The 27,731-nt window shown below is 35.1% G+C and overlaps 1 protein-coding gene across 4 annotated transcripts in view; it reads right to left on the bottom strand.

The window, feature by feature from the left end:
• LEMD3 (LEM domain containing 3) overlaps nucleotides 1–27,731 on the bottom strand; it is a 78,580-nt gene that overhangs the window by 36,601 nt on the left and 14,248 nt on the right. For all 4 annotated transcript variants that reach the window (XR_007129555.1, XR_007129556.1, XR_007129557.1 and 1 more), the window contains exons 2-4: nucleotides 13,915–13,952; nucleotides 10,324–10,390; nucleotides 7,876–7,943 (exon numbers count right to left, since the gene is read on the bottom strand). Coding sequence is in view for 1 of the 4 variants with exons in the window: in XM_047742502.1 (XP_047598458.1) it covers nucleotides 7,876–7,943; nucleotides 10,324–10,390; nucleotides 13,915–13,952 (173 nt within the window). In the remaining 3 variants the exon portion in view is untranslated. The remainder of the gene's footprint in view (nucleotides 1–7,875; nucleotides 7,944–10,323; nucleotides 10,391–13,914; nucleotides 13,953–27,731) is intronic.

Here is a 27,731-nt window from a genome sequence, read left to right as displayed (position 1 = left end):
CTTAACTTTTCACAAATCAAAACAAACTTTCATTCTCAAAAATGCTGAGTGGAAAAAAATGAAAAAAGTTCAAGAAAAACACTGGGAGTTCAGAAAAAGAGTGTTTAAATTATTTAAATTAGTTGTTATGTTTATTTAAATTTCCTTTGAAAGAGAAAGTAGGAGAAATAAAATAAGAATGGAATGTGAAGCATCAAATTCAAGAAAATAAAGAAAAATTTTATTGAGGTTTTCTTATTCATTCATTTTACTCCACCAAACATTTACTCATATTGTGCTTAAAATGCACTTGAAGTTGGGGAACAATTAGCTTACACTCCTAGGAGTTCTGTGCTCCCTTTGGCCGATTTACTCCTGAATACAAGAACTTAATTGTGCTGCTGGAGAAACCATAGTACAAATACATGAAATATATGATAGATCTCTCTCCAGAAGTGGAGAGCGTACAATTTATGTATTATCATCATGGTTTTTGACATCAGCTTTGTAGTGAGGTTCTTCCATATTTATGCTAGAACTTAGATAAAATAAAAACACCAATTTTGTCTAGACTGTGCTAACATGGTCATTCCAAATCAGAAAGTAATTTGGCAACATATATCCAAAGTATTTACAAAAGCTCATGCTCCTTAACAAGTAGTTTCCTTTCTAGAACTATTCTCCTAAGTAAACAATCAGAAAATCAAATACGGGGCGCCTGGGTGGCTCAGTGGGTTAAAGCCTCTGCTTTCGGCTCAGCAGGGAGCCTGCTTCCCTTCCTCTCTCTCTCTGCCTGCCTCTCTGCCTACTTGTGATCTCTGTCAAATAAATAAAAAAAATCTTAAAAAAAAAAAAAAGAAAAAGAAAATCAAATACAATGTGCAAAGATTAGAGTGCTTTCATAATACTGACAAACCACAAACCAATATAAAGCAATACAATCATGTAAAGAAATATTACCCAGTGATAAAAAGAAGTTCAAAAACCTGAACAATGACATGACAGAATGCTTATGATAATTTTAAGGAAATAATATATAACATTTGTAATAAGAAATATTTAGAATTTATAGTGATACTAATTGCAGGGATGAAAACATAAGAAAAGACTAGAGAAAAATGAACCAAAAATGAGTGGTTGACTTCAGGTGGTGAATTTGAAATGCTTTTCTCCTTTTTTTCCCATTAAATCATGAGCATGAGTTAATGTTACATTGAGAAAAATAAACACTATTAAAAATAGTATTTAAAAGTTTTATCTAGACCTTAAAATTTTATTTATGGGGTAAAATTCCTGTTTAATGCTCTTTTTTTGAAGTGGCAGCCCAAAATACATCATTGGTTGTAACAAGCCATACCAGGTTTCACAGCATTTGAAAATTCAAAGTAACTTCACTTAACTAATTAAGACTAAAACTAATCCAAAATCCTTTGTAAAAACTTACATTAGAAATTCTATTGAATTTAAGAAAAAAAAAAAAAGTAGGGACACCTGGGTGGCTCAGTTGTTGGGCGGCTGCCTTCGGCTCAGGTCATTATCCCGGCGTCCTGGGATCAAGTCCCACATTGGGCTCCCTGCTCAGCAGGGAGCCTGCTTCTCCCTCTGCCTCTGCCTGCCACTCTGTCTGCCTGTGCTCACTGTCTCTGACAAATGAATAAATAAAATCTTTAAAAAAAAAAAAAAGAAAGGAAAAAAAAATTAAAAGAAAAAGAAAAAAAGAAGTAAAACCCCATCTAAAAACATAAAATAATTCCAAGGAAAAAATATGAAAACCTTTTAAGACTGGAGTTCATTAATTTCAATTTTTTTAACTCAATACAGTTTCCAACTCATCTCATGCATGGATACGTCCAGTAACTCCTCTGCTGGCAATTTTTAGCAGGAATAAAATCTCTCATACCCTACTGCTGCCTGACATAGATTCTGACTTGTCCCAACCCTGCCTGTGTGTCCCTTCTTTTTACCTTATCTTATTGCTGACCCACAGCTTCAACCAAATGGGAGAGGGGGTGGTGGTGCTTAATCATCCGTCCACGGGAAACCTTGCCTCTTCCTCAGCTCTAGCCCAACTACGAATCAATCCCTATCCCACTCCAAGCTCTATCCCTTGCCTTTAGTCCTTTAAATAAAGTATTCAGGAGCTCTTAAGAGTCTCAGGTTCTTCCGAAATGTAAATTAATCCTGTTAAAGGAATTTATGACCAACCGTTAACACATATCTGTGCAATTACCTAAGATATTTAACTGATTAAAAAAAGAAAGAGAAGAGAAAGCAAGAAGGAAGTACTGCTTAGGATCGGTTTTTCCTACTGCTAGAAGTACAAACACTTTTAACTACTTACTTGCTTTGGATTCCCACATGCTATGCCCTCCTTATGGAATATTTTATTCTACGTCCTCTGTAGACTACTTAATCCAATCCCTTCTTTGCTCCCACCCCCACAATCCACTTGGCAATACTTCCATCCCTAAAACAGAGCCCCATAATCAGAACTCTACCTAATTTAAGATCTTTTTGGATTCTGATTCTTCAGCTATCCAATCTATTAGCTATTACACTCTGCACAAATTTGTCTGTTATCAGTGTTCTCATCTAGGTCAAAACTGAAAATGAAGAAGAGAACAAGGCAGGCTGAGAAGACAAATCCTGTAGCATGTTATTAGAGACCTCTTTCCAGAATGACCCAGATTTAATTAATTAAGGAGCACAGAAAAAGAACCAAAATTTATGGGGAAGCTACTATCACAATCAGACACTGAGCAGTTCAGTTTCCCGACCACTCCGACAAGAATTAATAACAGTCCCACTTTCATGCTAAGAAACAGGTACAGAAAGTGAAAGAACTTTACCAAGACACACAGCTTTTAAGCATCAGTGCCGGAATGTGAATCCACATCTAATCTCAGCTATACTGTTTTAACTTAGTCTTTTGGATATCTACATTAAATAGATTAAGCTAATCTGAATTAAGTTAAAAACAGTCCACATTTCTCTTTTTTAACAAGCACTTCATGGGAAATTCATCACAACTTTGCTGAAAGCCTTAGAACTATACCAGATTCTAGATTTTTTAAAAAAAGAAAGAGAGAGGGAGGCAGTGAAATCAGCAAGACAGAACAGATAGCCCCAGACCATCCTTTCCCCATGTAGACAAAAACTCAACAACACACAGACCAATTCGCTTTGTAAGAAATCCAGAAACCAGTTAAAAGGCTCCTGCAACCCAAGCAAGTATGAAAATAGCAGCATGGAAGCCAGGAGGAAAATTGGTAGCCCTCATTCACCAGAGCCCCATCCAGTGGCACAACGTGGTACGCCAGAAGAATTAAGTCTCAACTCCTGGCTTATCCTTGAAGAGGGGAAGAAAAGACTGAAACAGAAGTCTAATGTTCAGATTTTCTGAGGGGCTACCAGAAGGACTGGTTTCTGTCTTGCCTGACTCTAAGAACTGACAGGTAAGTGGACCAGCCTGGAGGTAGCTGAGAACAAAGGCCATGGTTTGAACTAGTACCTACTCACTCGCCATTGCCCTTCTCCACAGCTCTATGAAGAATGAGTACAAGAAAACCCCAAACTCTGGCTTCTTCCTGAGGAAAGATAGTGCTGAAGTATGTGTCCAATGTCCCAAGTTCTCAGGGAGCCACCAAAGAGACTGGTTTCTGTATCATCTGTTTCAGAGCACTGAGGAGAGCTGACGTAGCCTAAAGGCCTGGGGTTTGCTGAGAACAGAAAAGAGCAGGACTGCTTGCTGCTGCTCCAGAGGACCCACAGTACAACAGACAGACACCAGAGGGAGCAAGAGATTACAAGCTCCTGAAAAAAGAAACCTGCAAAACCTTTTGTTGGGAATTTGCACCCACAAAACTAGAGAAGATGGATGCATGTGCAGAGAAAAGGTTTGAGAGGACCTCAGAATCTCTATCTGAACTCATCAGTGAAGGTCTTCCCCTGCACGAAGGCAGTCTCTAAAGGCTGGGAGGTATGGCTGTGTCTTCCAAAGCACAGGTCCTGACAAAGTAATAAGGCACATGAAGGAAACAATACCACTGGGCTCAACTAAAGGAACAAAATAAATCTCCAAAAACTGACCCTAAAGGAACTAAGATATATGAACTACCTGACAAAAATTTCAAAACTGTCATAAAGATGTTCAATAAGCCCAGGAAAACAACACATGAATGAAATGAGAATATCAATAAAGAGAGAAAAACTAAAAACAACTAAACAAATTCTAGAGCTGAACAATAACTAAACTGAAAAATTCACTAGGTGGGTTCATGGCAGACTTAATCAAGCAGTAGAAAGAATCAAGGTACTCAAAGAGAAGTCATTTGAAATTATCCAGTCAGAGGAACAAAAAGAAAAAACAATGAAGAAGAGTATGGGAAGCTTAAGGGTCTTAAGGGACATCACCACTCAGACCAATCTATGCATTATGAAAGTCCCAAAAGGAAGAGAGAGAGAGGAGCAGAAAAAGGCAGAAAACTTTCCAAATCTGGGGAAAGAAATGGACATTCAGATTAAAGAAGCCCAAGACTTTTTTTTTTTTTTTTTTTAAGATTTATTTAACAGAGAGAGAGATCACAAGTAGGCAGAGAGGCAGGCAGAGAGAGAGGGGGAAGCTGGCTCCCCGCTGAGCAGAGAGCCAGATGCAGGGCTTGATCCCAGGACCCTGGGATCGTGACCTGAGCCAAAGGCAGAGGCTTAACCCACTGAGCCACCCAGGTGCCCCAAAAAGCCCAAGAATTTTTTTTATGGGATATAGCAAAAGTAGTATTAAGAGAGAAGTTCATAGTGATAAACAGCTACATTAAGGAAAAAAATATCTCAAATAAACAACCTCAAGGAACCAGAAAAAGAATAAACAAAGTCCAAAGTTAGCAGAAGGAAATATTAGAGTAAAAATAAATAAAAGAGAGAATAGGAAAAAATAAGAGTGGGTTTTTTGAGATCAGCAAAACTGAAAAGCCTGGAAAGAAAAAGAAAATTCAAAATCAGAAAGAAAAGAGAAGATATTGAGTCTATGTCACAGAAATACAAAGGATCATAAGAGACTACTATGAACAATCAATTGCCAACAAAATGAATAACCTAGAGAAAAAAAAATAGATAAATTCCTGGAAACATATAACCTACCAAGACTGAATCACAAAGAAACAGAAACTCTCAACAGACCTATAACTGGTTAGGAGATTCGATCAGTAATCAAAACCTTTCCAAAACAACCCAGGACTCAATGGCTTCACTGGAGAATTCTACCAAACATCATTAATCCTTCTCAACTTCTTCCAAAAAATTAAGAGAAGGGAACATTTTCACACCCACTTTATGAGGTCAATATTATTCTGATGCCAAAGCCAAACAAAAACACTGTAAGAAATGAAATACAAATCAATGTCCTTAATGAATCAGATGCTAAAAATCCTCAACAAAATGCTAGCAAACTGAATTCAAAAGCACATTAAGAGGATCATATACCATGACCAAGCAGGATTTACTCCTGGAATTCAAGGATGGTCCAACATACAAAAAACCAGTAGAAGGACACACATTAACTGAATGAGGATAAAAATCACATGCTCATCTCAACAGATGCAGAAAAAGCATTTGACAAAATCAATACCTCTTCACAATTAAAAACACTCAACAAAGTAGGACTAGAAGCAAATTACCTCAATATAGTAAAGACCAGATATGAAAAGCTCACAGCTAATATCATTTCAACAGTGAAAAACTGAAAGTTTTTCCTTGAAGAATAGGAACAAGGCCAGGATAAGGAAATCCACTGTTGTCATTTCTATTCAATACATAATAATGGAAATCCCAGCTAGAGCAATTAGGTAAGATAAGGAAATAAACTACAGATTACACATACACACAGGGAAACATACTCTTGCTCACTCCCTCTCTCTCACACACACAAAACTGTTAGAATAAGCAAACTGAGCAAAGTTTCCTGGATAAATAAATAAGCATACAAAAACAGTTGCGCATTTATACACTAAAAATGAACAATCAGAAACAGAAATTAAGAAAATCCCATTTATAACAGAATTGAAAGAATATTTATGAATGAATTTACTAAGGAGGTAAAGACTTGTACACAGAAAACCACAACACACTGCTAAAAGAAATTCAAGACACAAATAAATGGAAAGACATCCCATGCTTATGGATTTAAAGACTTAATATTGTTTAAAAGTCCATGCTACCCAAAGTGCTCTACAGATTCAATGCAATCCTCATCAAAATTCCAACTGCATTTTCTCAGAAATAGAAAAATCAATCCTAAAATTTATATGGAGCCACACAAGATTAGCCAGATAGCCAAAACAATTTAGGGCAGGAACAAAGATGGAGACCTCACATTTCCTACTTCAAAGCATATTACAAAGCTACAGTAATCAGAACAGTATGGTACTGCCATTGACAGACATACTGGCCAATGATAGAAAATAAAGAAATTAACTCACACATAGTATAGCTGATTGATCTTCAACAAGGGTGCTAAGAACACAAATGGGAAAAGGACTATCTCTTTGAAAAATGGTGTTGAGACAACTGGATTTCCTAATGCAAATGGACCCTTATCTTACACTATATACAAAAATCAACTCAACAAATTAAAGACTTAAACCGAAGACATGAAAAGATAAAATTCCTAAAAGAAAAGCTTTTTAACATTGGTCTTGGCAATGATTTTTGGGTTACGACACAAAGCACAGGCAACAACACCAACAACAGACAAAAGAAATGACATCAAACTGAACAGCTTCTGCAAACAAAGAATCAATAGAGTGAAATGGCAACCCAGGGAATGAAAGAAAATATTTGCAAGCCACATCCAAAATAAAGAAGGGACTTCTACAACTCAATAACACAATCAAGTAACCTGATTAAAAAATAGGTAAAGTATCTGAATAGACATTTTCCCAAAGACAAACAAATGTCTGATAGGCATAAGAAAAAATGCTCAACATCACTAATTACCAGGGAAGTGCAAACCAAACTGCAGTGACATATTCCTTATACTGGTGAGGATGGCCATCATTAAAAAACAAAACAAAAAAACAGGTGTTTTTGAAGACGTGGAGAAAAAGGGACCTTTGGAAACTGTCAGTGGGAATGTAAAACAGTATAACCACTACAAAAACCAGCATGGAAATTCCTCAAAAAATTAAAATGAAACTATCATATGCAATTCCACTTCTAGTTATTTACCCAAAAGAACTGAAAACATGATCTAAAGGATACCTGCACTCCATGTTCACTGCAGCATTATTCACAATCATCAAGAAGTGGAAACAACAGAAACCTCTATCTACAGATTAATGGATAAAGATAATGTGGGGGTGTGGGGAGGCATGTGTGTGCACACGCACGCTCACGCGCGTGTAATATTATTCAGCCTTAAAAAAAAATTCCTGCCCATCTTAACACTTCATACTCGTCCACCTTAAAACTCTGTACCCTTCCTTTTACATAGTAATTCCTAAAAGATTACATACAGTAGTTTAGAAAATTCATCTGCGAATTCTCTTAGTACCCTGAGATGACATTAATCTGGAGCAGAAGATTTAAAATAAATGACAATGGTTAGATGCTTACTTTCTTTCTTACATGCTACTTATCAATCTCAATTTCAAACAAACAGTTGTTTGTACCTGTTTGTACCCTTTCCAAATTAATTTTATGAGAGAATGTTCTAAAACAAACTAAAACAAAACACGTTCAGTAATTCTGCTTTCTGTATCTGTTCACATTACACCAAACAACACGACCAAGTTTGTAACAGTACAATTAAAGAAATCAAATGCATGGTACTTTTGTACAAGTTGTAATAATTTATATAAACTTCAAGAATATAGCTATTAAAATTCCAATTGTACTGCTTACTTTTAAATATGCAGCTGCCTCTTGGATAGAAAGTGTTCTCTGACTAGAACTGCCACATTCATGATCTCCTGGAAAGATTAGCATATTATTAATTTTGAATCAGTACCATGTGAAAGAGAAGAAAACAAACATGATTAATCAAAATATTTTCAAATTACACAATTAAAGGTCATATTATTATCAATAAAGAAAGAAGATAAATACTATTTAATTTCCTATAAAAAAATCCAGTAGGTAATATAAACAAACAATTATCTTTACATAAACCACAATCTTTAAATGCACTTCTAACCAGTCCAGATAGGAACACGTCTTCTTCTATTTCCAACTAAATCATTGGCCAGAATAGGAATCATGTCACACTGATGCCTTTCCAGAGATCTTGGCACACAGAAGGTTCCCCAGAGATTTACTGTTTTTCAAGAGGGGAAATTCATCTTGGTAACTTATACATCTATTACGAAAGCTAATAGTTCAAGGATTCAAATAAGTTTGAATTAAAATGTACATTCTGTGTATAAAGATAGCGCTATGCCTATCTTTAGCAAGGTATGTGCGTGCCTTAAAAATTATTATAACACAGATCAACAGGGAAATAAGATAGAAACTTCTACCTATGATCTGGTTTCTACAAAGAAATGCAGTACATACAAAAACCACATTTTCCCTTTCTCACAACTATTTATAAAAGACTCCAAAGCCTTTTCTTTCAGGTTGATCTGTGGTTATCAGAAATCAATTTCCTTATACCGAACTTCAATTATAAGTTCTTTCTGTCCTGTTTCTCTTCAAATGCTTTTTTTAATAAAATATTCATAATAGTAATAAAACTATCCCTGATTTTTCAGTCCAGATGACCCAAAATTTATAAAATAAATTTATCTTCTTATTAAACATGTGTGCTGGGTACTATTAAGTAAAAATCACCTCTTCCCATCCCTATAAAAAAATTTTTTAACATGAAAGTATGATAGTTCAAGTAAACTCCTTGATAATTTTCCTATTATAAAAGTAGCCATATTCCTATTATCAGCCTTGTGCAGTCAGATTTTAATGGTCATAGTCATAAAAAAGGAAGAAATACCTATTAAATAAACAAGTAAAAGTCTTCAACTTTATGATGCATCCTCCAAGATTCAGTTTCCACAGATCTACCGCAGGGGTCGGCAAACCACGGCCCATAGCCAAATCTGCCCTACTGCTGATTTTTTTATAAATGAAGTTTTATTGGAACACAGCCATACTCATTCATTTACCTATTATCTATGGCTGCTTTCATGCTATCATGGCAGAATTCAGTAACTCTTACAGAAACAACTCTAGCACAGAAAGCCCAAAAAACTTACTATCTGGCCCCTTCACAGAAAAAAGTTTGCTGACCCCTGCTCTAGAGGAAGAAATGTGTATCTTTAAAAGTACCCCAGAGTATGCCAATCCAATACACTACATAAAAGGATGCCATAGAGACAGCTGTAGAAGCCTGTGGTAGCCAACATCTGGTATTCCCAGCCAGAGTATATACTTAACCTATTTCTGCATACCACAGCAAAACAAACAAATGTCATGAGCTTGTAGTATATGAATACGATAATAAGTCAGTTAATGTAAAGAAGGCTTTTAGTGATATACAAAGAATTATGAGCATAAAAAAACTGACCAGAGTTAAGGATCCACGCCCCCCTCAAAAAAAAAAAAAAAACAAAAAAAAACAAACAACCAAAGGCTGATATGAGGATGGGGAACTAAAAGGATCTCAAATGCCTCCATTCGACTAAAAAACTTCCATATCTACCTTCTACCAGCGATCTGATTTCTACAAAAGGATCTGCTACATATGAAAGTTTAGAAAACCACACTTTTTTTCTGTAGCTTCTTTAACAAGAAGATAATCCAAATCTCTTCTTTTAGATTATATGTGAAATAAGAACAACTAAAAAAAGCTAAGGTAATAAGCAGGTAAGCTGCTAATACAGCTTACAGATGTTAAAAGACTTACTAAGAGCAGAATATGAAGAAAATGCAAAGAATCTGTAGAAAAAATTCTAGAATATATTTATTTTATCCCAGGAAATGATACCTAATCAACCAGCAAAGGAAAATCTGCACTTTTATATTTAATCTAGGGTTTCAGTTAATTTACTGCTTATCCAATTTAACTGAGATGTAAGCTTTCAAAAGTTGTTATTACTATTAATGCAATAAAGAAATTTGATTGACTTTAGAATTATATATCTTTCATCTAATACATATGGGCAGGCAGGAAAAAGGCCTTAATTAAATATATAGATAAAATAAAAACTACTCTGTATAGGTAACAAAAACATCTAAAGAGAAAATCCACAAAGATAACACAAGACTTGGGAAAACTATTTCTACTGATATAGCATGCTATACATATAAATTAATTTTCAAAACACTTTTAGACATTATGAATGTTAAAACAATTACCTGCAAGCTGTGCCAATCGATCATGAAGCTTGTATAAAGTGTTCATCAGAAGATTTTTCTTACTTTCCTAAAAGTAAAAGGAATTATAAAATATCTAATTCAAAAACATGTACCAAATTATTTTATTTAAAAAAAAAGTAAATAATTTAAAATCATAGAAGCTACATAATCCAAAGACAAATTCACATTTAAAGAATGGCTCCCATATTTAAAAACAAAACAAAACAAAACAAAAAACGGGGCGCCTGGGTGGCTCAGTGGGTTAAAGCCTCTGCCTTCGGCTCAGGTCATGATCCCAGGGTCCTGGGATCAAGCCCCTCATCAGGCTCTGCTCAGCAGGGAGCCTGCTTCCTCCTCTCTCTCTGCCTGCCTCTCTGCCTACTTGTGATCTCTGTCAAATAAATAAATAAAATCTTTTAAAAAAAAAGAGTATTAAAAAAATAAGAAAACATTAGAATCTAAATCATCACTCTAATAAACATTTTATTTTCTTGATTGACTGAGAAATTGGCACTAAGGTTAGTGCTAAAAAAGGTCTTATGTACAACAAACTCCCCCAAACACCAAAGCAAAGCTCCCAATCCTCCTTTATATGATACACACTTATATATATTCTTATGAAATTTCAAGGCTGCCCTTCATGTTTTGTCTTAATCTGATTCAGCCACACTATAAGGGAATCAGTATTGACACTTTGATCGTCAACCTCTCCTAGCCCCCCAAAAGTGGTCCTGTATAAAGTTACAAACCATTAAAGCAAAATAAACATTTAATGAGTATCTAGTAATAGGAGTTAAGAACTATTCTCAGCAAAGCAAGAGGCCCAGTAAACAAGATGGTTCCTGCTCTCAAGGGCAAAAAAAAATACTTAAAGTGCTAAAGCCGCAAACAAAGCATAATATAAATACAGAAGAGAGAGGGAAAGGAAGATCCATTTATGGAAGAGAGAATATTTGAGTTGGGCTTCACAGGAAGACCAGAATTGACTAGCATTCTAGGCAGAAGAAACAGCATGATGAGCAAAGGCATAAAGGGACTGGTTATGTTTCTTACATAACCAGTCGCCTACTTTGATTCAGCACACTACTGGAAAATAGTTTGGGATCAACCGCTACGAACAAGACAAAGAGTTTGACTTCATTCTAAAAACTCTGGAGGAGGAAAATAAAACAGACTTGTGCATCAGGAATAGTACTCTGAACATATGAAAGAAAACCAGAGAGGAGACCATTGCAATGTCTAAGCACCCGCCAAGTAGCGGAAGGCAATGAGACGCTCAGCTTTTTTTCTCCCTCAACTCTCTCAAGCAGATTCTGAATTAAGCCAAACCTTATCTTCCTGTAAGTTTAAAAATCCCAACTGTTAAGCATCAGACATCAAAAAGTAACTGCTTGGGCTGAAAGTCAGGATTCTGAAAGCTATGCATTTGTGATATATGAAACCACAAATCATTTTTAATAAAGATGTTCAATATAATAAGATGAGAAAGAGTTCTAATGATAGTAGAGCTTGTGGACTCGATATATAAAACAAAGATAAATCTGATTAAGCTTTGGAATTAAAGTAGCCAAGAGTTTTGAAGTTTATTTCCTCCCTTATCTGGAAAAGGGACCAATTTCCTCTTCTTTCATATGTCCTGATCACACGCATTCTCACTCCTCCCCTTTCAAAAACAAAACTAAATCCAAAAATTTGACACCTGTGCTCTGTGGTTACATCTCTAATGAACACCAGAGGCCTGGAAATAAACTTCATCTTTTGATTCACAGATATTAACACTGGACTAGATAAGTAGAAAAAAATAACAAAATCTAATCAAATGTAATTGAATCCCATAAGACAATAAACATACATATTGTTAAATTCTCACATAGAGAATTTAAGCACCCAAAAAGCTAAACTATAATTTTGCAAAAATTATTTTTCCAACGGCAAGTGATTCAAAATGACCATCTTTATATTGCAAGGGTCCCAAGTGCATGATCAACTAAATTATGATCTAAATAGTTTTTATGTAGTATGTTATTAATGTGATCAATTTTGAGGAAGAAAAAGAAAAGCTTTGGTTCAGTTACCTTTAGCACCAATATGTTAAACTAGAAATAAATCTGAAAAACATGTAAGTTAAATTTTAAAGTTACATCCTTATAGAAAACTTATATTGGCTTATAGTTTCATTGCAGTCATCTTCTATTCGGACTGCTTTTCCAAAGGTCTCCTAACATTCAGCTTAAAAGGTATCTCATGCTGGCCTTCATAATCACCCTGAAAACCAGTTTAGAGATCTACAAATAAATCCATACTTAAAGTAAGCTTTCAAGTAACCCTTCATTAAACAAAAATGATTTTATACTGTAATTTGAAATAGCTAACTTTAAACTGTCTATTTTGGTAAGGTCCAGATTTTCTTTTTAGTAAGTCATACCATTCTCTGAAGCAAAGTTCTCGTTCTTGGGTGGATAAAAATCAAACTATCAGGCAATTTTCCCAAACTCTCTCATATGTTGTCACCTTTAAATACTTCCTCCTATTCTCAGCCAATTTTCTCAAGGAAATTTTCAACTGTTTTATTAAGTCTCTCATTAAATGATAATAATGGATTTAAACACTTAGCATGGTGCCTGGCACAGAACAAGCACTTAATATAAGTGAAGCGTTGTTATCTATATTACAATTATTACTGTTATTTAGAGGTTCGGACCTTCAGTTTCTCCCACAGGGAAAATTATATAAAAGAAAATAAGATCTTGTATTTCCAATGTGCAATGAGTATAATGTATGGATTTAAATGATGATGCCAACTGCAACATTATACTTAATATCAAACTGATAAAATCAACCTTTTTTAAAACAAGTATCATCACAATAGAATATTACTAAACATAAACATAGTCAATACAAAATCCCACTCTAACAATCTAAAGTAATATTCTACGGATTTGATTACACATTATTACATATCCTTTAAGCACAATAAATAATGTTTTATATACAGGTCTATACTACTGTCAATTCCTACAGTAAATTAATAACTAATTGTGCACTATAATATAAGCTCAAATACCCTAACCTTTGAAGTGCCTTTAATGATGGTAAGTGAAAAATATTTTCAGGCGAGTAAAACTTAGGTTAAAATTAGTATTACAGATTCTTTAAATTAAAGGAAAGGAATCATAAATAGGTAGCCTAAGAATCATGTTTCTTTCTAAATCCTTTGCCTTCCTGATGGCTGAATAGGCATGCCTATGAACAAAAGATCCAGAGAGACAAGGTGGGGCAAAGAGGACAAAAATTGTCAAGAACATCCAGCAACTTAAACAGGCATACCTCTAAAGGTTAAGACCTGATCCCCAGATAACGTACCAATACCATTTCACTTGGCAGTTGACTTTTACCTTAAGGTGATAAATAATTCAGCTCTTAGGAGAAAATCTGTTTCAGATTTAATTATATTATCATTGAAGAATACTCAAAATAAGAAAATTGTTTAAGAGAACTCTTAAATTAGCATTTTTTTAGTTGACAGTCATCCTAATACTTTTATCATATAAAACGTGAGATAAAATATCAGTATTATGATCTTCTACTTACTTGTATTTTTCCAAATGTTCCATCAAAGGGGTTTTTTACTATCAAGGAAAGAAAAAAAGAGAACTATTAGCATCATTTGAGAATGAGAATGAGAATCCCCCTAAACAAGCCCTCTGAAATGCCAGCACGTACTCTGCTAAAACTGAATTTAACACACAAACAAAATGTAAACAAACTGATAACAAAAGGCAGGGAAGTAATTTTTGAGACTTACTGTATTCACCATTCTTACTTCGAACATGTGATTTTCTCTATAATAACTGAGAGCAGTGCTCTGGTGCGTATGAACATCTGGGTTCAAGTCCCAGGTCCATCACTTACTAGTAAGCAACATGACCATGAACTAACATCTACTACTTAGCTACCCTAAGCTGTAGTTCCTTCTCCTATAAAGAAAGGACGTAACAATGATACCTACCTCATAGAGCTGTTGTAACGATTAAATGAGCTAAACCATATAAAATGCTTGCCTTAGTGTCAAGCACTTAATACATGTTACCTATTACCGTTACTGACCACACTGCTTCTACCAAACTCGTTTTCTCAAAATACAGACTGAAAGCAGTTACTACTTAAGGAAATCTACAAGATGCTTTTTAAAACTAAATTCTTTCAAAATTCTTCTCATGATTTAAAAAAAACTTCCTACTCATTGCTAACATCTGGAAAATTGGCAAGAAATAAGAAATAAATACAGATCAAAGTAGCTAAGAACTGTCTAGGGATTAAATAATTTTGTATTGCCACTATATATTATAAAAAGGATTTAACACGTTCCATCTAACTCCCCTATACCCAACTCCTCTAAAAAAGATACAAACAGGGGGCGCCCGGGTGGCTCAGGTTAAAGCCTCTGCCCTCTGCTCAGGTCATGATCCCAGGGTCCTGGCATCGAGCCCCACATAGGGCTCTCTGCTCTGCCGAGAGCGTGCTTCCTTCTCTCTCTCTGCCTGCCTCCCTGCCTAGTTGTGATCTCTCTGTGTCAAATAAATAAATAAAATCTTAAAAAAAAAAAAAAGATACAAACAAGTTTACAGCTATATGTGTAGTATCTCTCATTGATATTATTTAGAATCTCCTCCTTATCAGCTATTTGAAAATTAATGCAAAAATATTCAGAGCTTTCAGATACCTGGATATCTATAACCCAGGTCACAATTAAGACTAACTGAGCCTACAAAGTAGTTCACGCTGACCAGGTTTCTTTTCTGAGGTTCTTTTCTATTTTTATTGAGAAAACAGGAAGTCCCATAGGAACCAGGAGCTGCCTGATTCTAAGAAAGTTTCATTTGTGAAACCAGTTTAACAAGGTACAAAAAAAAGCAAGGAAAAATGTATTCTGAGATCATCTAAAGGGATTTTGCTAATGGATTTTTAGGCATTTTTCTAGAGTAACAGGGTTTTAATGCTGGAAAAGAAAAATTTTTGAATGACAGAAGATCAAAAGTACTCAGTAGGGAACTAGGAAGAAGAAAATATATAGCTTAAAGATTAAATAAAATGTTATGAATCACAATAGGCTTCTACTAAAAAGATACTTTTTAATAACATTAATTTTTATTAATGTAAAATTGAACAATTTAAAATAAAGCTATATTAAGTATAATATATTACAGAAAATGGCTTGATAATCTATTTAAAATAAACTGGTCATAAAATACCAGAACAACAAGGATTTTATTTGTCCTTTATAAGAGTAACTCTAAAAAATATTAAAACATGCAATTCTAAAATACAGGTTTTAATGTTTATGAAGAAAAGCCATGATAGCCTTATTTTTTTGACCGTATACAAAATCATTTTTTGTCAAGAATATTAAATGGAAAACTAACTCTTCAAGTATCTCTATGAAAGTATTACCATAGATCGTGGATGTTCTCCCACTAGAATGTCCCACTGTGAATTTCTCACTACAGGGACCATGTGTCATGCATATTTGTGTGCCGGGAGCCAAGCACAGTACTATACATACAATTAGTGCTCAAAAAGTTCTGGCTGTGCTATCTAGGTTAAATCCCACTTCTTTATTCTACCCTGTGTATTAATACTGCAGAAGGCTGCGAAGGGTAAGCATCAAGCAATTTGGGGGGGCGGGGACAGGATAACAAAGAAAGCTATAGAGAAGAACAATTATTCTGCTGAGAGAATTGCTCAGCCCTTTATATCCTGCTAGATGTCTGCCTCTTGTCTAACGGGATGAGATACCTGATAGTGTATCTTAAAAACCAGTAATGTATTTTCCATCCTACAAACCTTATGTCAAAAAAATTTTTCCCCAATTTCCTATGACAACCACCAGCATTTCACAGCATAACCAACTGGCTATAAAAATCACAAAAAATAAAAGGACACTCATTAAAAAGGACATAATGAAACATGTACGATGAATAGCAAAATTAAAAGGACTTTATCACGAATTACAAAATATTTGAATACATCAAAATGTACAGTGTAGATTCATGGCAATACTGGGCAAATAACTAATTTCATTGTGGGGAATGTACCTAAGCCTTGTCTTCGAAGTCTTTTGTTCATAGTATTACAGTTTTTTCCTTGATTAGTTTCCTCATTGAGCTTTGCACTTTTTCTTTTTACACCAAAATATCTTCCTTAAGAGAGGTAACAGTTCATAAATACTAGAATGTATATTTGTAAATAAGCTTCATATTATGTTGTGACAGACTTTTCTGGTGTTGTTTGTTCTTGGCATACTGTGACATATCTGCTGATAGACATTCCAAAGTTTATGGGAAATATGGGTTCAAAACTCTGCACCACTGTATACACCATGATGAGGGCTAACTAAGATTTAGAAAATATAAAAATGGGACTACTGGGTCAATGGAGAAATCAAACTAAACTGTCAAACCAAACTGTCAATCAGTTATTTATCTTTTATGGCAAATTACCGTGTAATCAAATGTTTGCTGTAAAGATGCTTATAGCAAAACTACCTAGAACCACAACTGTCACCTATTAAATTAACAGACCTACTAAGTTAACAAGTAGCCTTGAGACTGAGTTTTATGAAGGAAACTCCATCTAAAGATAGCAAGTCTAAAAAACAAAAGTCCTCATTTATAAAACCAGCATCTTTTTCCTAAGATTTTTTCTTATTTTTAAGTACTCTACACCCAGCAAGGGCTTTAAACTCACGATCCTAAGATCAAGAGTCTTGTGCTCAACCACTGAGCCAGCCATGCATCCTTAATAACAGCATCTTTATACATCTAAACTTTCTTCCCCCAAATCACTTCAGTATTTCTAACACCACATGTCAGTAACTTTTATTTCAATCTGAATTGCCTATAATATTTAATGGAAACCACCCCTAGTGAAAATACCCCCCCCAATCTACCCCCACCACCAATTTGGCATTTATAGAGAAGAAACCATATTCCAAAAGCATCCCGCAGCAAAAAAAGTGCCACCTCATTTACAAGCTTCTTTTCTAGGCATGGACCTAAGAGTAAATTATAGTTCTTATCCCTTACCCTAAAGCAATGATAACACCACACTGATATTACAAACTTCCTCTTCTATCCCCAATCGGCACAACCTTGAAGCCACTGCAGCCTTAGTACTGTCCTCCTTCATATCCTACACTGCCAACAGCTTCTCTTAACTGTTTCTTTTTTTCCTCAAATCCTTCTGGTTTCACCGTTTCTCCTTCAATTTCTTGTTCAGATTATTTCAAACCTCAAATACGCCAAACTTTTTTTTTAAGATTTTTTATTTATTATTTGACAGGCAGAGATCACAAGTAGGCAGAGAGGCAGGCAGAGAGAGAGGTGGAAGCAAGCTCCCCGCTGAGCAGAGAGCCCAATGCGGGGATCGATCCCAAGATCCTGGGATCATGACCTGAGCCGAAGGCAGAGGCTTTAACCCCCTGAAGCCAACCAGCACCCCACACCAAACTTTTCTTTGTAAAATGTCCTTAATATTTTGACTTCTCTTCCCTTTAAACTACCCTAATGACTATAAAAATAAAGTTCCTAAAAATGTTTCCTTAATTATACTACTACATCCCTCAAAAATCGTCAAATTTGTTTTTTTGTTTTTGTCTCAAGGAAGTAATTCTAACTTTGTGATACTCTCCCATGTACTCAGACACACTGCTGACTTTCCTTCTCCAAACCTCTCTTTCACATCAATTCCAAAAATGTTAATAGTTTTACTGATCCTTCGTTAACTTTTTTCATTTTTCTTACACTGAGATCAAATTCATTAACCATTACGAATGCCCAGATAAAAAGGAAAAAATGATGTGTATCAACCTATAAATGTATTCACAAATATATGTCTAATGTTGATCAAATAAATTTCTATTTTCCTGAGAAAGGCTCCATTTTGGTCACTCAATGGCAGGAAAAAGAAGAAAAGCCTGTGTGTGCCCAAAGGTCACACATTCAAAAAGAAAAAGGTTTTCATTTAATAATTATTTATTGAGTACTTTGTACTAGGCATTGGAAATGTGACAATAAATTTTAAAAAATCCCTATCCCCAAGGTGCTTATGTTAGAAGAGACAATTTACAAATACATTTTAAAAATATACAGAGGCAAATGGTTTCTAAGCACTTTGGAGGCAAAACAGCAGGAAAGGTGCTTGATGTGAGGGAGGAAAGCAGTATTAAATAAGATGGTCAAAGAAGGCCATATTAAGAAACTGCATTTGAAGAGAAACCTGAAGGAACATAGGTGACAAGCCATGTGGATACCTGAAAGAAACGTTTACAGACCAAAAGAACAAGTATACAGGCTTTGAAGTGGTAGCACGCTTGCCATATTATTCCCAGAAATGTAACAGAGTGGAAAGGGCAAACAGCAAGAAAGGCAGTCAAGCCAGTAAGATTATTACAGGAGTCAGTAGGTACAGATAATGTAAGGGACCTTGGTGACTCATATATATTACTCTGAGCAGGAAAACCTCACAAAATTCCTTTTATTCAGCTTACGCTTTAAAAAAAAAAAAAAAAAAAAAAAAACCCATGTAATAAGGGTTGGGAATGGTCTCTAAAGTTAAGTTTAAGAATCCTAAGCATTTAGACAATAAATGATCTGCTGTTCAAGACTCAGGAAAACTGAGGAAACAGAACACACAGGGTGTTTCCTTTCTCCAGAAAACTGACTCCCAACTTCAGTCAGCCTCAACATTCTTCTGTTCTGAATATTTCAAACTATCATCAATTATCAATCAGTATACAAAATATTCTGCCAGGAGGAACTAAACATTTTTCTAAAGACATACAAATAACCCAACACGTACATGATGCTCAACATCGCTAATCATCACGAAATGCAAATTAAAATCACATGAGGTATCACCTCACACCTGTTAGAACGGCTACCTTCAAAAAGATGAGGTAACAGGTATCAGTGAAGATGTGGAGAAAAGGGAATTTTGTGCACTGCTGGTGAGATGTAAATTGATGCAGCCACTTTGGAAAACAGTACGAAGGTTCCCCCCCAAAATTAAAAATAGAACCAACATATAATCCAGCTAATCCCACTTCTGGATATATATAACCAAAGGAAATGAAAACAGGATCTTGAGGAGATCTCTGCCTACCCATGTTCACTACAGCATTCTTCACAACAGCCAAGATATGGAAACAACCTAACTGTCCATCAGATGAGTGAATAAAGATACAGTACGTGTGTGCGCGTGCGCGTTTGCGTGTGTGTGTTTGTGTGTGCATGTGTACTATCTCTCGCAAAATGGAATATTCCTCGGTCACCACAAAGAAGGAATCCTTCCACTTGTGACATGGATAGATCTTCACGGCATTACGCTAAGTGAAATCAAGTCTGACAGAGAAAGACAAATACTGTATGATATCATTTATACGTGGGATCCAAAAAGTCAAACCCAGAAAAGAGTAGAGTGGTGGTTAGCAGCAGCTGGGTAGTTTGACAAACAGGGAACTACTGAGGATATACATAGCAGGTATGAGATCAACAAGTTCTGGGGATCTAATGCATAGCTTGGTGACTATAGCTAATAATACAGCAAGTTGCTAAGAGAATAGATCTAAATCTTCTCAACACACACATAAAAGTGGCAACTATGTGACAGGATGGAGGTGTTAGCTAATGCTATGGTAGCAATCATTTTTGCATACATAAATATATCAAATCAACACACTGTATACCTTAAACATAACACTGTTATGTGCCAATTAATATTTCAGTAAAGCTGAAAAAATGTTCTGCCAAGAAGACACCAAGCCTTCAATCCTTCTGGTCTTCCTGAAGCCTGTTTCTCCTTCTCCTTCATTCATCGTCAAGGTCCTGCGTGCAGCTCTGCTAGAGTCGTGAAGGATGCCTAACTACTGCAGCTCACTGTGACCTTCCCCTTCTCAGAACCCCAATGCATTTACTGTCAGTATCTCTGCTAACTTTTATTATAATTTAACTATTGCTGTTTGTTTCCTCCCACAACAAGACTACGAAATCTCTACCTATCTCAATGCCTCACAGACATCTGATGCTAAATATATTCTGAATGAACAGCAGCTTGAAGGCACACTGCAGTCTCCTAGAATAACGCTGCACCAGTGCCAGAGGGGTACATAATCCTGATTACTCTACAACCTTTTCCTTTGAATAAGAAGGAATTATATTTATTAACCTTTTCGTAGATTCCAGGAATACTGATGCCATGTACTCAGGAGGTAACTCCACCACTATTTTAAAGCAGGTATTACTTCCACTTTTATGGACAGAAAATAGATGCATGATAAGGTTAGGTGCTTCCTGGCAGGAAATACAGTTTTAAAAGCTGGGATCTAAACCTACACCTGACTCCCAAAGCCTACATTCTTTTCATTATATAAAAACAACTACACAAAAGAAATATTTGTTCTATTTAGTTTAAGGAAAGCATTCTCCTCTAGAACTTTCTCTAGATAGGAATTATTAAATTTCAATCTCCTTATGATGTAATGCATGAAAAAATGTCCAAAATGAGGATGAGGAGAAGACATTGCTGTTGGAGAATACACTGTTATCTCTTAGCTACGCAAAATTCTTCAAAACCAAGCTCTCTAACTGTAGTCCAGGCAAAGATTTTCCATGATCTATCAAAGTATAAAGTGACCCATGACCAGCAGGGACAGCATTAGTCACTCTCCTCTCCGCTGCCACAGCACTTTGTTCATAAGACTACTATAAAACTTATCAGAAGGCATCAGTTTAAAAAAAAAAAGTCATAATTTTCTGACTTAGAACTACATCTAAACAACAATTTGGCTTCATCTTTCAACAAGATATTCATAGACATACATCAAGTGCCTATTATGTGCCAGACAGAGATTAGTTAGTTTCAGGAGATTAAAAATAAAAATATGTAAGCCCTGTCCTCTGGGCTCGAGAGCAGTAGCTGTAGACATGCACTTTCAAAGTCAGTCTCTCATAATTTTAAAACTCTATGACCTTAAGGCTGGTTTTAGTCTTTGGAAACTTCAAGTCATCTAGACACAGTGAAATTCAACTACCTAAATGACCAATTATCTCTGAGTTGCACCCTTTTGTAAACAGACATTCAAGTTCTCAAATCCCATATTCTAGCTTTAGTGGCTTAAACAGAGCATAATTATATGTGAAGAAATGGGGAGTAGGGGACAAATGTTTCCAACAGCTGCAGAACACTGCACCTGTGTGTGCAGCAAACTCTTCTGCATTTCACCATTAGCCAAACTGATCTAAAAATGGACAGGATGAACAAGGCAGCACATTCTTTTGCAACATAGCCCATTGCCCATTTGTTCTCCAAAAGTTCTCCAATTGTTTCATAGCTCTATTAAATAAACAGTCATTCTAAAATACAGGAACAGTTAATGTCAAGTATACTTAATAAATTACTCTAAATATTGATATTATATCAGCAAGCAAACAAGTTTTGACAAAACTGGCTACCATGAAACTTGCCTAAGGTAAACTCTTGTACCACCACCCTTGCTCTCCTCATAAGTAACCTTTCCATTTTTACCCACCTATCTATCTGGATTTACAGACCTAGATGGGGATAACAAGCGAAGGAAGGAAGGAGAGCAAAACCTCAAAAGCTTCTCCACTTCTCAGATCCTATAGGAATCTCAACTTTTCACTTGCTCTGTTTTAAGAAAGGCAACAATGTGTGCTGCTTCCAAAAAAGCTATTGTTAACGAATAACAGAACATACATCATGATTTTATAAAATCAAAGGGGTTTTAAATGTGGATTTGATAGTACTAAGAATAAAATAAAAACTGAAATAATGTGTCCAAGAAAATAAAAGACCAAAACCTATAATTAAGTCGACAATAGACTTATTATTTGTTTGGTTCTTATTCTACATCTCTGTATTATAAAGAACAATTATGGTCTCCTTCAACCTTGTCATCACTGGAAAATCTCACATTTGCTCACCATGAAAATGAAGACTGCATGGGGCAGATAACAGACTGTAATTGAGATTTCTGTCTTTATCCAAGCACCAATTTCATATTATAATTGTATCCCAAGTTTAGGATTTCTATAACAAAAGCCATAAGAAAGACTTCTAACCATAGACTGTTCAACAAGTATTTATAGAGCATATTCTATAGACTATGCTATGAGAACACAGTGCTTAAGGACTAGTGGAGATAAACGAGTAGCTATGATATATAACATAATCAATACCACCTTAGAGTTTAGTATCAAGCACTTCAGGAATTCAGAAAGGGATAAGTAACTTCTGCTTAAAATACTTTCAAGCCTTAAAAACAAATCGAGAATAATAAAATGGAATGAACTACTGGAAAATGCAACAATGTTGAACCACAAAAATATGCTGAGTGAAAAAAGCCTCACAGAAGTGTATTCTACAAATCACTTACATGAAGTTTTAGAACCAAAACTAATCTATGGTGAAAAAATCAGAACAGTGATAAGAGTATTGATATGGGATGAGGAAACTTTTGGAGGTGAAGGTTACATCTGAAGGGATTTAAGTTGCACAGCTGGATGCATCTGTCAAAACTCATTGGACAGCAAAGATTGGTACATCTGACTGCAAATAAGTTTTACAAAAAAAAAAAAAAAAACGCTCACTCTAGTTAACAATATGCATGACATATGTAAAGGTTAAGTATCCTAATGTTTTCAATTTAATCTGAAGTATATTTTTTAAAAAGACAGAATGAAGAATGGACAGAGTGATAGATAAGATATATAATAAAGCAAATACCAAAAAAATTAACTGTAGAGTTTAGGTGTGGGTATATGAGTGCTCATAGCACAATTCTCTCAATTTCTTATTTCAAATTTTTCATTATAAAATGCTGGGGGAGAGAAAGTATTTAAACAATATTTGTTGATGCTGCAAACTCCTAACAGAGAACTGGGAAAAGATCACTTCAGTACCTAGAATACATTCGGTAAAACCCTAACTTTAAATAATGTATAAGAAAAAACATTTTCTTCGTTCCAATTCAATCTAAATTCTTAACAAATCAAAAACTTGAAAATTTCCTCTTCCTCTGCAAAAACTAAAAAGTTACTGTAACATAAGGGTTTTTTGTTTTGGGTTGGGGTTTTTGTTTTGTTTTTTTTTTTGGTTTTGCTTTGTTTCAGAGAGACCTGACTGATATAGTCTTGTTTTCAAAATTCATATAATTCACATTTACAAACTAAGATTTTAAGTTATCTTTTTTACTAACATTATGTTAGAAACTTGGCACACAGAAAAACAGCCATAGGAGCTGGTGTCTAGTAAAAATAAATGCTTCATAAATATTCAAAATTATTTTCTAATATGCTTCACTATTGGGTTGGAGGTAATTCACTGACAAGTGATTTTAAGACTGACACATTATTTACCTAAAAAAATTTATTACCAAATTTGAAAGCTAGATGACTAGCAAATCAAGAAAATATCAAAATACTTCACATTTAAGATACTTCAATGCTAGTCTGTCCTTCACAAAATGAACTCTGATATCTTAATGGAGAATCTGTAACTCGAGATTTCAAAGAATTACCGATTACTGAATCTAATAATAATAACTAAAATTAAAATTCCCACTAAAAAAAAAAAGTTTAATCCAAGATATGACTTTTACAGTTCAAGAAAATTCCAAAACTTACTCAGGAACAAAAAAGAAAGTTAATAATCAATCTTTCCCCACCCCAACACGCACACACACACCCCTAAGTCTTAATGGCTCAAAACTTCAGAGGGAAACAATTAGGCTGCTGTCTCCATCTAACTTTGTCTGCTAAAGACACTCCTGTAGTTTACCAATGCTGGGAGGAAAGTACCGTAACGCACTCAAATAACACAAAGCAATATATCTACTTAAATTACAGGAGCTTCATCCTACTATACTGCACAAGGTCCAAAAGTCTGAGTGATCTGCTTTTTCAGTACGTTCACAGATCTCTTCTTTAAAACCATTTTGCACATATGCCAATTAAAGAATTATGCTGCTGCACGGTGACAAGTGAATAGAAAAAATAAAAGCATGTCAATCCACAAAGGTTAGATACAAACCTATAAATAATACCAAGCATCTGTGTAACAGATAACTTGGCACCCAAACGAATTTATGCTAATGCAATACTGTAATTTATTAAACATGGTGACAGCTCACTGTATTAAGAGATTTTAAACATTAACTGTTACACACTAGAGACTGTCTCTGACACTTCCTCAAGGTTTACACTGCCAAGAATAAAGTGGAATTGTATTATAACAAGGTCTGCTCTGAAAGAATATTGCTAAATGAGAATCTGGAGAATCTGGAGATCTGTGATACACTGTACAACCTACCTCCAGTGCAATGCAATAAAGCAAGAGGCATTTCTCATACAACTAAACACAAGAGGTCTTCTACGGAGTAACACTCTCAATCACAATGCACTGTGTTTAACATTGTAAATGACTAGAGATAGTTAATTTTGTACCACACAAGGACAATAGGCAGATTTTTAAAAAACTGGAGAAAAGCTACACTGCAATGATAAGGTGAACAGTACTAAAAATACATATATATGAGTTCTCAGTCCATTCTAAGGGGGGACAAGAAGTATAGCTCTGTTAAAAGGGAAAAGGGCATTATATGTATAAACAAAGCAAAAAAGATTGAAGTATGATACAAACAAACATATAAACTGAATTTGGAGCTTAAAAGGAAATCCTCATCATTGGCTTTATAACTAATGTGCTTAAAAATCTCATCTTGACTTCTAACTTTGGAAAAAAACAACAGAAATGAAAAGTCACTGGGGAAATATAGTATTTAAGTATGTCATCATTAGGTCAAAACCAAAACCACCGCATGAAAGAAAATGTAAGCAGTTACGACAAAATGTGGTAAACTAGGCTAAATATGACTTTTTGTGTTGTTGGTTATAACATACAGAACGTTAAAAATAAAACTCATGCTTCCACATGAACACAGTGGACAGAAAGTACAACATACACTGGATCATACCAAATTTTCACCTAACATCTAACTTCTTTTTTTTAACTTCTTAAATGAATAAAAAGTATCTATTCACACTGCAAGGCAGTGAGGTCAAATGAGAAAAGAAAAAAAAAAATCACTGCAGCAAGGAACATTTAGCTAGTCCCAACATTTATGACTTGTGATCTTGGGCATTCTAGTAACCTAATATAAAATGGGATGTTTTGTGAATAAGCATACAGATACTGAGGGAGTGGGAGGGAGATTAATAAATCTTAGCTTTTTCTTCTTTTTTCATCCTAACATAAATAAAAAATAAACAGTATTCAGTTTATAAAATATCACAGTATGCCACTGCTCCGTTCCTCATTTGTTTCTGCCCTGGAACTAGTGGGAAGAAAGGACAGAATTCTTATAAATCTGTGAGTTACAAAGAGACGAAATGGAAGACCCCTGAAGGCAAAGCTCCCTGCCAAAAATTTTTATAATGCCCGAATTTCTTACTAATTGCCAAAATTTGCACTTATCAGGGATAGAATCTGAGTTAATGAAATCTTATACTGAAAGCACCATCACCTTGAGAAGACTTTTTACCAGTTAAGTTAGCCAGTCAGTCATTTGAACATTACAACTGATCCCCTGACATTTATTATGAATGACTTAAAAACAAATGCTAAAATATAACCAGTGTATTTTCCTGACAGCATGCTTTAAAAGCAATGCTTCTCCATCTCTGAAGAAAAAGGACTTCTTCATTTTTGACATTCAGATTCCCACAATAGTATTTTTAATATTCACTTATGAAGAAAAAAAATGACAAAATGCTATCATGAATAATTTTTTGTATTCTAACCACAGCAACATTGATATACAGCTGCAAACAATACACAATACGAGAAAACCAAATCATCTGTCAGGTCCTCAAACACTTTATAAGAGGTATAGCTCCCAATGTTCTCAGGCCCATAAGTTAAGAACTACTGACATAAATTCTAAATGAGAAATGTGGGCAACCAAACTACTATACAATAAAGATGAAGGATGATTTAGAGGTGGAGCCACCTCTGATTTATACTGCCTCAATCCTCACTAAAGATAATCACATTTATCAAATTTTATCAAACAATCATATGGTTTTTATTATGAGAATTCTACAATATTGTAAATTTAATCAGATAGCTTTCCCTAACATTTGGCTAAAGTAGCTGAATTAAGGGAATAAAAGAAGTTGAAATTTGATAAAGGAGAGGGTATACAAAAGGGGAATGCAGTAGAGTACAATGGTTAGAGGATGAGCTTTCAAAACATACTGGTAGGATTTAACCAACAACATAATTCAATTAACTCCCCTCTCTGACCTATAACCTTGGACAAAGTGATTAACCTAATCCTCCATTAGAGTCCTCACTCATAAAACATTAAAAATGCTTAAGAAGACTAAATGTTTACATTTGCCAAGCACCCAGTAAATGGACCTACTCTTTTATGCAGAGTGAAATAAATCACAAAAGACAAACACTGTATGATCTCACTTATATGTGGAATCTAAAAAAAACAAACTCATAGGTATAGAGAACATACTGGTGGTTGCCAGAGACAGGGATGGGGTGGAGGGTGCCTGAGGAACTCAACTGGTTAACCATCCCACTCTTGATTTCAGCTCAGGTCATGATCTCAGCTCAAAGTTGTGAGATCAGAGCACTGGGTGTGGAGCCAGTTTGCTTAAGATTCTTTCCCCCTCTTTCTCTGCTCCTCCCCCTCCCTCTCTTATAAAGAAAAAATAGGTAAAGGTGGTCAAAAGGTACAAACTTCCGGTTATAAGAAGCATAAGTCCTGGGGATATAATGTACAGCATGGTGACTATGGTTAATTTCACTGTACTGTGTATTTGAAAACTGTCAAATAGTAGATCCTAAAGCTTCTCATCACAAGAAGAAAAACTATGTGAGGTGATGGATGTTAACTAAATTTACTGTGATAACCATTTTGTGATATATACATATCAAAATCATTATGTTATACAACTAAAACTAATACATAATGTTATATTTATATGTCGATTATCTCTCAATTAAAAAAAAAAGATTTGAAGTATTGAGCACTTGGATGTTTGGGCAAGACTATAGCAAAACAAGAGGAAGCTAGGCCAGTATAAGAAGAATTAAAAGATGAAAAAGTATGAGAAATGGTGGAGAGGATGCAGCAAAAGGGGAACCCTCCTACACTGTTGATGGGAATGCAAGCTGGTGCAGACACTCTGGAAAACAGTATGGACTTTCCTCAAGAAGGTAAATAGAGAGTTACCCTACAATCCAGCAATTGCACTACTAAGTATTTATCCCAAAAATACATATGTAGTGATCTGAAGGGGTACCTGCACCCC

The sequence above is a fragment of the Lutra lutra genome, chromosome 8 (genome assembly GCF_902655055.1).
Source record: "Lutra lutra chromosome 8, mLutLut1.2, whole genome shotgun sequence".
NCBI lineage: Eukaryota > Metazoa > Chordata > Mammalia > Carnivora > Mustelidae > Lutra > Lutra lutra.
The sequence above is the reverse complement of the archived record's forward strand: the minus strand, read 5'-3'. Positions and strand labels throughout refer to the sequence as shown.